This window comes from Nymphaea colorata, chromosome 12 (genome assembly GCF_008831285.2).
Source record: "Nymphaea colorata isolate Beijing-Zhang1983 chromosome 12, ASM883128v2, whole genome shotgun sequence".
Taxonomy (NCBI): domain Eukaryota; kingdom Viridiplantae; phylum Streptophyta; class Magnoliopsida; order Nymphaeales; family Nymphaeaceae; genus Nymphaea; species Nymphaea colorata.
The window spans coordinates 18446143-18457371 of record NC_045149.1 but is presented as its reverse complement, the minus strand read 5'-3'; the positions used below and the strand labels follow the sequence as shown (position 1 = coordinate 18457371).

Below are 11229 nucleotides of genomic sequence, written 5' to 3'. Positions count from 1 at the left end.
GTAGGTACATAAAATTTCATATAATTCTTACATGTTTTTCACATGGGTATATATCGATCTATTAGGCCCGACTATAAAAATAAGAAAAACTAAATATCACAGGGTATAGTTTTTGAAGTTACATAAGAGAAGGATCTCTCGTAACATATGAATCTTCTTTTTTTTTTAAGTCCATAAACGCTTCTCCCACGATTAGAACCGCGCTTCCCTTTCCCGTCTCCCGAACACGTTTCCTTTTCCGTTTCCGGTTTCCCTTTGATCAAGGATTTGGCGGCAAGGAAAACCGTGGGTAGGGCAAAATGGGAAACCTGAGATTGAACTTGAAGCAAGTATGTCTCTGTCTATAAATCGTGTCTTTGCGGCCAAGCTTCCTTCCTCCACCCTTGTTTAGGGTTTCCTTCTCTGGTCATTCCCGTCTCCGGCGATCTCCGTCCATTTCCGTCCCCTGGGAAAAGAAGAACGCCAGAGAGGTCTCCTGTTATTTGACAATGGGTACGCCGGAGACGTCGAGGGAGCCGTGCCCTGACCGGATCTTGGACGATATAGGAGGAGCGTTCGGGATGGGCGCGGTGGGCGGCTCCGCCTTCCATTTCATCAAGGGACTCTACAACTCGCCGAAGGGCGAGCGCGTTGTCGGCGGAGTACAGGCCGTCCGGATGAACGCGCCGCGCGTCGGCGGGAGCTTCGCCGTCTGGGGTGGCCTCTTCTCAGCCTTCGACTGCTCCATGGTCTACGTCCGACAGAAGGAGGACCCTTGGAACTCCATCATCGCCGGAGCTGCTACCGGCGGCTTCCTCTCGATGCGCCAGGGTCTTGGCGCCGCTTCGCGATCGGCCATATTCGGAGGGGTCCTCCTCGCCCTCATCGAGGGCGCCGGTATCATGCTTAATAAAGTGCTCAGCGCGCCCCAGAATTTCCCGCCAATGGAGGAGCCGATTCCCGCCATGATGACCCCTGCGGGGGTGGAGATCGGAGTTGATCAACGGCCAAAGGCGGAGGAGTCATCTTCGTGGTTTGGCGGTTTCTTTGGGGGAAGAAGGAGACGGAGCCATCTGGTTCAGCCAAGACTGAGGTATTGGAGAGCTTTGATTCTCCAAGCACACCCATCCCCACTTTCGAATACAAGTGAGGGGTTTCCTTTCTTTCCGTGTCTCCGATCTTCCAGGTGAGGTTTCGGTATCCATGTGATGTTCGTTTTTTTTATCAGTCGCTGATGAGATGCTCCATATAGTCTTGCATATTTAGGAATTCTTTTCTACTTTTTTCTTCTGATATAAATGTTTTATGTTATGTGGCTTGCCTCGTGGCAGCGTGCTCGTTCTTTTGGAGTCATGACTGTACATAATTAAAATCACCATTGTGTATTACTGGATTCATGTTCCAATTTGGTGTTATTACAGTTTTCGGTTGCTTTCAGGTGAACAATCATTTGCTGTGTGTCTTATTAGTGTCACCATTTTCCTGAGCCTTTTTGGTCTATGCAACAAACGGTTGTTAAATTTTGCATCTGTAATAGGGAGATGTCGATGTTGTAGTTCAGTCATTACAATGGTGTGGGTTCTTAAATCTTAGGTTTCAGTTTTCTAAGCTCTCGTGGTGGGATTGATCTTTCTACTTTGATTCTTGCAAGGATGAGGCCTGTTAGTTCTTTTAGTTCTTTTCAGATTGATATTCATGTAGTACATTATGCTGGAATTGTGTTGTGCCGTATCCACTTATGCTAAGGGAATGCCTCAGGTTGTCGCATTGAGGGGAATTTTCGGTACTGTAGATATGATGGGAAGTGTCATCATCACGGCATGATAATGTTTACCGTATCATGAATTCACCATCTGAAGAAAGGAAAAACTGAGGATACTCTTGAGTTCGACGATATGTCTTGCCTTCTAGTTGTTCGTTCTTTCCAAGTGAAGCATTAGCAATAGTTTCCTTGCTAGCTAGATATGCTTATCTCACTCAGGCGGGAGGTCATTCCTATGTGGATGTTTGCCTAGTTCTCATCTTTTTGCAGTTTAGGCAGTGCGCACCCAGATTTCAAATGGTTTACATTTTTCTATTGCCAGGTCCAACTTTTCTTTTGCTTAGTTGGGGAGAAGCTTGTGATCTCCCACTCCGTGACTCCAGGTAGCAATAAGTCTGACTTGATATGTAAATAGGTTCATATTTAGCTGGATTTGGGTTCCAGTTTGACTCAGGCCCAGTTAGAAATGCAAAACAATGTAAATGCGTCCAAATGTAATTCTTAATCTCACTCTGCTTACTTTACCATACCTCGCTGTTGAGATCACGTTTGAGTTTATTGGTAGATAAAGCTAACATGTTGATATCACTGATTAAAAGCAGTGCCTTGGGAAGTATGCGTAAGTTTGGCATCTATTCTATAATGTACACATTAAATTATGAATGTGCTTTAGTTAGTTTGCATGTAAAGTATCTGTTTTTCGTTGTTCGTAGTATCAGTTTTTTTCTTTTTTATTTTTCTTCTCATTATGTGAATTGTTGAAGGCATTCTTTATACGTTAAATTACAAACTAGACACTTTTTTTGCCTTTTAATTAGAGAAATGCTCCGCATGTATCATATCTCTTATGTTCTTCATATGCAAAGGCGGATGTACTCATGGAACTCTTTGTTGTACAAGTTATACTGGAGAGCTTTAATTTGGGTTCTTTTTTATTGCTTAAAAACTTTTTATCTTAGACTGGTCGTTGCATGTTTACGTGTGGTGTTACTTTGCTAGTATTGCTTTTGAAAAAACTTTAAAACGTTCATGTTTTTTCATTATCTGCCTTGCCCCTCTAATCTTAATTTCTAGCTTATCTCTTCATGCTTTTAGCGTATGGCTTCGTGGGCCTGACTGCTTCTAAAAGAATTTAGTTATGTTTTCTAGGTGTTCACGATGAGAATGATAAAGCCGTCAGCTTGATTGACTAGTTTAGACGTTGGGCGCTACTTGAAGGAATTTCGAAAACCTCAGTGCACCAACTGTTGTCTTCTTCTAAATAGAAACCCTCGGATCAGAAGTACGTTTGGCTAGCAAGAATTTTGTCAAACTGCAAATACATTCCCTTCATAACATTGCCACTAAAAAGATACTTTCTTTAGTGACACATGTTTAGGCATGGTCGTTGTTAGTTTGGCCTTTCTTTTTGTCATCTTCATTATTGACGTATGAATGCTGTTTTACTACCGGTAATATCCCATCTCTTGTTTATCTGGTTTTCTTTCGCTAGTGTAGTTGCTGCTTTATCATGTCGACTTGCTCGTGAACTGAGAAGGCTGCCTTTATTTGAATCGTAAATTTCTTCTTCCGGTTGCAGGTCATGGCACAAATAAGAAAGTTGCTTTGAGTTGGTTGGGCTGCTCTTCAGAAACAAAGGCAAGTTCAGATCCCGCGAGCTGTATCTGCTGTCGACCAGACATAATTTTTTTGCAGAATGATTAGGTTACATTTGGAAATGCAGTGTATAATATTTGGATTCTTAACGATATAGCATAAAATTTATGTTATTCAAAATTTGGATACGCTTCAAAACAGCGACTGTCAAAATGGTGGATAGAGATGGCTACGGTCGATCGCTCTATTGTTAAGTCTGTTGAGGGTGATCCCTGTTCATTACCGGGCATCGACATCCTCCAGGAGCGATGCGGGGGCAACTGAAGGAAACTGCATTTTCTGGGGTGACCTGAACAAAGTTGCACTGAGCACCTGACTCCATCGGAAGTGAAATACTGAATGGTGGAATGTCTTCTGCCCCTGCTTTCTTCCCATAAAAAAGGTCCAATTTGTGGTTTTCTTGTGTACTACAGCCATCTACTGGTGGTTTTCTCCAGGAATCTTCCATTAAACGAGTCAAATTTAGCCCCCGTCGGGTTATATTGTGCGACTTGTTGGAAAAGATGGAAGTGTGAATTAAGCGCGGATGGTTCAGCCCTGCGAGTTGCTATTGTGAAACTGTTGAGAACATGGGAAAATGCGTTCAGATTAGAATTAGTCAATCGTAGTCCGTAGAGGTGAATGTGAAGTGTACGTTATACGCCTTTACAGACGAAATATCCATTTTTTGGAACTCGCCCCGTTCGTCTATCTCTAACCTCTTGGGACGGCCCATGGTGTTACCCCTAAGTGTACTATTGAAGTTTTTCAGAATCATTTAGTCACCGGCCAGCGATGATCGACGGATGTTTTTTGCTTTCCTGGTTCTCTTTACTTTACTCCCGCTAGCACGCCACACAGTAATAAAGAGGTGATCTGGCCTCTCTAAGCTAGGTCCACAGACTCGCCATTTTGTATTATAGAGGTCATTCCATGCAGAGGAACGCTGTACCTTAGATTTCCAGTCTTTCACCAAGATGGGCATCTTACTGGGCAAACAAAGTCTTTAAGGTGACAATAAATTATTGAAATTGAGATCCGCAGCATGACTCAAGATGCATCACAATGTTGCTCCGACTGACCAGTTTTAAGGGCTGCGGTTCAATAAAAGGCTAACCTCGTTTACCGGCTGAGGCCTCGGTCCGTACACCTGCAAATAATGTTGGCTCTTTAATTCAAAGAATATATTCCCATGGCTGTTTGGATTAAGGAATTCTATCTTAGCAACATGAATTTAGACTCCAGGTTTACAAAGCATCCTGCTCCAACAATAAAGTGGCCTTTTCCTGCAACAGCTTCCACGCAGCCTTGATATGCCTCTCTTCTGTCAGCGGCGCACCAACAGCAACTCGGAGAATGAATTGACCAGATAAAACCTGCTCAATAAAAGGATGGATTACCGTTTTCATTTCCACAGGAAATGACCTGGGCAAACATTGACTACTTGTCAAGAGTTCTGCTGTTTTGAAGAAAATTTTGCACTTCGCTTTTGGTGCAAGGAATAAAAAATTTGTAACTTACAGTATGCGAAAGAAAAATATCTCCACTTGAATTTACAGCCTCCAGTAAATCTCGATTAAGTTTTTCTCCATTGTCAGGACTATTTTTCGGGGCTTCTAGACGAAAGCATACAAGTGCAAATGTTCGAGGTGCAACAACCTGCAGAGTCAATATAAGTGAAAACAAGAAAAATCAAATGCTGTATAGACCCCAAGTTTCTGAAGTCTGACACTCCATTTCTTTAACGAACCAAAAAGTATCATATGCCACAGCATGTCAAACAAATCAAAACTATACAGTGAAGGCAAAAAAAACTGTCTGTGAGCTCTCTCAGTGGCTCAACTCCGAAGAAGTCAACCTTCAAAAAGAGGTTCTCAGAAATATGGATTATTTTCTGAAGATTGAGACTAGAACATAAAATTACGGAATGGAAAGGGCAGCATGATGGCGTAGCTGCCATCCCTGCAATGGGACCCAACAGAATGAGACCAACATGCCACCAAATGCCTCTCGCTTAGCTGCAAATTGCAGCCAAAGCAGCGAAACCATATCCTTCCATCGGACAAAAGCTAACCGTGTTGCAGTTTCAGATATAGATGACCACTATGGAAAAGAAATCAATGTTCATGATCCCTCGTTTACACCATCGAATCTATCTTACCATCAACCATTAATGAAAAAGACTAGCTTCCAGAACAAAGAGAGAAGTTCAGTGCTTGCAAACTCAACCAGCAAATCGGGAAAATGACTTACCTTGAATCTAGGATCTCCCACAAGTAATTGTTCAAAATATTCAGCCAACTTGATATGACCACGGATGTAATTTTGTAGGTTTTCTGAACCATAAAGTCGCATAACCATCCATAACTTCAACGACCTGCAACCAAATAACCAAAATAATTTGCAAATGTGAAGAACTTCGTCTCTAGAAATGCCAGATCATGGATCAAGCAATCATGGAGTTGAGAAAAGGAAAACCCAAAAGAAGATTTCTTCTCCTTCATATATGTAAGTTTCGCAAATGCATTTGTCTTCATATTAGCAACTGTTGACACAAAAAGCAAAACAAGCCTATTTGCATCTGCCATTACCAAGTATGCATTTGGGCTCCACCATCCAGAAACTTCCAACTGAATCAGAAATTGAATATGGTCCTTCTCCATGTCAATTCCAACTTAAAACGTGACAAATACAGACAAATTTTCGTACCATTTGCAGGACATGTATGTAAATCCACTACTAGATCAGCTAATAGGATCTGCAGCAAGCACAAAAAGGTCCACTGCAACTGTGACGCTAATAGCTTTTCATTCAAGTTCATTGACAAGGTGGCACAAGGAGGGTAAATACCCTTTTACATCAAGACACATCAAACATGTAAAGGAGCGAGAAAGATCCTGAAGAAGACAATAGCATGGAAAACTCTCTTCAATATCATACTATACAAAGATGTGGAGGCAACAGCAATCACATGTCCACGAAAGAGTAAAGAAATATAAAACATGCTTAGTGGTACCAGCAATGGGGCCAATAGCATGTACTAAGTGACACCAAAAGTATAAGCAGTAGCAAAAGGAATACAGAGGGCATACCTGAACCTTCGCCCAAGAGGCACTTGCCAATCTTTGTAATCTATGACAAGCCTTTCTTCTGAAACCTGTAGCCTTGAGGGGTCATCGTCTGAACAAAAATCGTTTACCTACTGTACTTGTAGAGATCAACTTTTTCTAAATGTTTTGAGACCATAAACAAAGATATTGATAGACAACTTAATATTAGCAAAGAGCAGCGAGGTTGAAAAGATATCATCACCTGATTTTTCTATTTCAGTAAAGAAGAAATAGATAAAATTTGTGCACAAGAGAGTACCTTATTTTTCAGAAACTCCGGGTTTGTAGAAAGTGCTTGAACCAATGAATTTGAGTCCTACTAAAAAGGAAAAAAAGCATGGGCCAATAGCTTTCAAGCTATGGAAGAGAAGTATCAAACTATCACAAAATGTGGCTTACCTTCACCCAAAGTGCTGAACAATCAAAATTTGTCAAAAGCCATTTATGTGCATTCATATTGAAAGAATCTGCTTCCTCAACTCCATCAAGATAATGCCGATATTCAGGGCAGATGCATGCACTTCCAGCATATGCAGCATCAACATGGAACCACATTTTGCTGTCCTACCAAGACCAAAAAAGGCTGAATTAGATCTCAACGTTCTGTAGAAATGTAAATTGCCAGAACAGAGAAAGTGCACGCGTATCCTATGGAAGTTTCTTAATTTCCAAGAAGTTGAGGAATGATGCAGGGAAGGATAGATATGTCAAATGCACCCAAGATGGAGTTCACGGGATGCACACAACTACATACCAACCACCGAGCTCCAACTGAAGTATTGGCTTTGGAAATCTAAAATATTGATGACTTGCAAGTAAAAAGTATTTTGGTGATAAGAATTATCTTGTTCATTGTCAACTGTCAAGTATGCAAGAGCATAACACAGGTTTAGCATGCCAATAGAAGTTCCTTGACCTTTTTATGCATTCCCCAAAGTGAGTACAGCATAAAAGGAGAAAAAGGAACAACATTTGAGATAAACTGATGATATAATGCCAAAAGAGAAGGGTCGTCTAGGAAACAAAATCACCTTAGCTATCTTTCCTAAGGCAGGTAGAGGATCCACAGCAGTTGAGGAAGTTGTGCCAACCTGAAAAAACATTGAGGTTTATTTGGCAACAAAAGAATTAGCAAGAGATATATTGGATATATGACAAGTTGGACAAATCTATGTAGCAGACCAGACCATTATTGTATCCATTGTATGATGCCCAAAAAGAGATTATCAAAGGAAGGAAAATGAGCTCCCACTCTAAAGACATGAAAAAGGGTAATTGATGAGCCTATACATTTGAACAGCCAGATATCGAAAACTGTATTTGTGTAAATTACTTTCTACACAAACTTCAACATCACAAAGGTTGATATCTGATACAATGTTGTAAAAGGGGTATCGTAATGTGTATCATAAATGTAGCGTAATATATTGTAAAATTAAAATTTTAATTCATAAATAAGTAAAAAATAGGAAAATTGGGGAAATTCATAAAAAAAATGTAAAAAATAGAGAAAATTATAAAAATATCAGGAAAAACGTATGCAATATAAAAAACTCATGTAGATAAAGAATATTCATCATTCATAAGCCAAACATATCAACAACACATTCAGAAATGAGAGAAGTTGGATGCAGCCAAGACCCAGTTAATACTTAATAGACATTCTCACACACACAAATGCACAAAAACACATATAAAGACATACACACAAATGCACAAAAACACATTTAAAGACATACTTACTGTAGCACAAAGAAAAAAAGGACATAAGCCAGTCCTGCTGTCTTCAGAGATTGTTTCACATAAAACCTTTGGGTTCAAAGCATAATTTGTAGATGAACTTGTAGGCAGGAGTCTGCAATTTTTTGGATGAATTCCAGCAATCTGCCAACAATATGATAATGTTAGCCTAGTACTGATTCCCAACTGTTGTCCAACATTTCTTACATATAAGAAAAAGCTAACAAGTGCATCACATGTGATATTTTCCAAAACCAGGTAATTCTACAGGCAAAGGTATTAGCTGCCTTGATATGAAATTATGAATCAGTCATTGAAAATGCATGAGTCATATTCCATGAATCTCAATTGCGTGATTGTGATCCAGCACTATAAAGCATTCAAAAATGCAATTAACAAATGCACCTGGCAAGCCTTCTTCAATGCTGAATGAGTCTGATCCGATCCATAAACCACCAGTCTATCAATACCAACTGATTCATCTCTCCTTAATGTACGATCACGTGCAGCTAACAGTGCAACTAGAACTGCTTCACTTGCTGTTCCCTGAATCACTCCACCACCATTCCCTGCATCAGAATCTCCATCATCACATACCAAATATCGGGGACAAAGCTGCATGTAGAGTACAAGATTGAACATTGAAGACAAAGGTAAGATGTAAAGGGGTTCCAAGGAAAACCAAACCCCTCCCTTCCACACCCTCCACCCCAATAACCCAAAAAATAAATAAATAAGGAATGAGGGAACATAAGCTGCTTATCCTTGCAACTTTGCCTACAAGTATCGCAAGGTTCCTAAAAGTACAGTACAAGAGAACTTACTATGAGGAAGAAAAGGAGAAGATATGCAATAAAACAGTTAAAAAGATGGACTCCAGATAAAAAGGGAACAGAAGCATGTCAAGGACCAACATGGAAGGAGAATGACTTGTCACAATTTCCATCTACTTGATCCTTTCCTACATATCACTTTTAAAGTGGAAACTGGAATATGGTCAACATGGACATATATTTTTGCATGGGGAGTAAAGAGAAGGACATGAATCAGAGACCAACTGTCTGCATTCCTAGTTTGTCTAAATTGAAGGCTTCACAAAGTCATACGTGGATTCTAGTATAACAACCAGTTCCAAGATAGTATATGACCATGTCAACATAGACGTGTGGGTAGACATAGGAGGACTGACTGTGATACTAAAGCAGATTAGTATTTCAACCCCTAATTCATGATACAAGGTTTTACAATGATAAGCTTTTAATAAGGCAAAAGAATGGCTGATCTACACCGTAAAGGAGCTTTAGCATTGATAACATCAACAAGCACAGGGACTTGCCTGACGAAAGAAACTGTTCAGGAAGTTTCAACATTTTAGCAAGCCAATCCATGACAATCACCTCAAGCTCCGTAGCAGCAGGGGAAGTCAACCAACTAAAGCCCACAATATTGAATCCAGCACTAAGCATTTCCCCTAGAAACCCAGCAGTGCTACTATTAGATGGAAAATACGCAAAATAATTTGGGCTCTGCCAGTGCGTAACACCAGGGACAATCTTATGCTGAAGATCTGTTCATTGCAAAAGTTGAGCAATTAAAATCCACTTGTAAATTGGATATTAAATCTGCAGAAAATGAAAAAATATAAGCACCACATGTTTATGTGAAATTGGTAGACCATGGCCCTGGAGATATATCAAATGACAAGATAGTTGCAATAAAAGTAGCATGTCAAAAACAACGGAAAAATTAAGTCATGAAACGTGTTTGATGAAATGATCATATCATTCACAGTTAAAACGAAAAGTAAAAGAAAGTTCACCATTAAGAACATCCTCCAAAGGCTCTGGGTGATTTGGAGCAGATTGAGGTAAAATTTCTTTCAGGTAACCAGGCTGCCAACAAATTCAAGGGGAATAAAAATATCTATTTGAAGAATGCAGACAATGAGATGAAGCAAGGAGAAAAAAAAAAACACTACCAACAACCCGTGGAAGGGCGACTCTTCAAACCAACCTTCTGATTGATTCAGAAAGGAAGCAAAACAAGAACTGAGAAAACCCTGGCTGGTAGACACTAAGAAGTATTCATCAGCGCGCGATCAACCAACACCGACAAATCACAGTCTTGGGAAACATATTCCGTTGAGGGAAAAAAGGAAAACAATGACCGACGAAAGCGAGGATCCACACAGTAAAGGGTAGAAGTCGAAGGTACCCGGCCAGTTACGTACCTTAACTTGGCTGAGGACGGGGAAGCTCTCGATGCTTTTGTAGTAATCGGCGACGAAATCGACGACCTTGTGACCATATTCTCTTAGCTGTTCGGCGTCCATGGGCTTCAATGCAACCCGTTGCTTCATGTCTTCGCCATTGCAGTTCTCCCCCCTGCACAAGTCCCATCTTTCAGTTTTTTATTTTGATTTCTCTGAAAATTCCAACAATCTCAGATGAAAACACGATGAGGGTATGAAACGAATGGATGTTCAACTACATTGGTAGGCCTTCTTTCTCCGTCTTTGGCGCCAACAAGCGGGAATGGAGATGATGCCGCCCGCCAGTAAACGATCAGAGTTGAGAGTGGTGGACCGCGGTAATGGACGTTACTTATCGAGGAAATGGCTTCTATCATCAACTCATGCGCCAAGCACGCCGAATGGTCGAACCACGACTAGTGTCGAACTCGCATTTTCGAGAACTGTATTGAATGGTGAGCAGTGATGACACGCTCCCGACTCAGATTTATTCGTTTTTTTGTGCAAAATTTTTTCTGCCTTGTGGATTCTAAGAAATAGTCGTGTCTTATGAACACTACAGGCGTAGAGCAACCTTATCTCCGCCTTGTTATCTTTTTTACGACGCAAACTTTCCGTTTGTAAGACGTGTCGGGGATTGAATCAATTTTTTTTTTCTTTGTACTTCACAAAATGTGCCCAATGTTTTATAGGACGCGCTTAACTTTGAGTTTCTTTAATTTAACCATCTGCTTATTTAATAGTTAGACGAA

At 40.5% G+C, this 11229-nt stretch overlaps 2 protein-coding genes across 3 annotated transcripts; one reads left to right on the top strand and one right to left on the bottom strand.

Annotated features, from left to right (window-relative positions):
* Nucleotides 1-363: 363 nt before the first annotated feature.
* LOC116265513 (mitochondrial import inner membrane translocase subunit TIM17-2-like) lies at nt 364-3537 on the top strand. The gene is made up of 2 exons (XM_031646174.2): nt 364-1165; nt 3321-3537. Exons 1-2 carry the CDS (start codon nt 489-491, stop codon nt 3334-3336), a joined length of 693 nt encoding a protein of 230 aa, XP_031502034.1. The 5' UTR covers nt 364-488; the 3' UTR covers nt 3337-3537.
* A 990-nt stretch (nt 3538-4527) lies between these two features.
* LOC116265509 (phenylacetaldehyde synthase-like) lies at nt 4528-11020 on the bottom strand. Of its 2 annotated transcripts, none has more exons than XM_050080813.1 (13): nt 10717-11020; nt 10457-10607; nt 10046-10118; nt 9563-9793; nt 8632-8795; nt 8230-8370; nt 7518-7577; nt 6886-7050; nt 6746-6802; nt 6469-6533; nt 5630-5753; nt 4898-5035; nt 4528-4752 (listed from the first exon to the last, which is right to left on the bottom strand). In XM_050080813.1, coding segments are annotated over exons 1-13 (1500 nt in total). In that variant the 5' UTR covers nt 10719-11020; the 3' UTR covers nt 4528-4623. The 2 variants fall into 2 exon arrangements, with proteins under 2 accessions (XP_049936770.1, XP_031502024.1); XM_031646164.2 differs by having other exon boundaries at nt 10457-10610; nt 10717-11019.
* Between the last annotated feature and the right edge of the window lie 209 nt (nt 11021-11229).

Excerpts from the sequence above, each read along its gene's own strand:
- LOC116265513 (XM_031646174.2), top strand. The coding sequence starts at position 489 with ATGGGTACGCCGGAGACGTCGAGGGAGCCGTGCCCTGACCGGATCTTG.
- LOC116265509 (XM_031646164.2), bottom strand. Across the intron at positions 9,794-10,045 it reads TTTGGAGGATGTTCTTAATG|ATCTTCAGCATAAGATTGTC; the intron begins GTGAACTTTCTT and ends TGCAATGAACAG. Across the intron at positions 8,371-8,631 it reads CATTGAAGAAGGCTTGCCAG|ATTGCTGGAATTCATCCAAA; the intron begins GTGCATTTGTTA and ends TATTGTTGGCAG.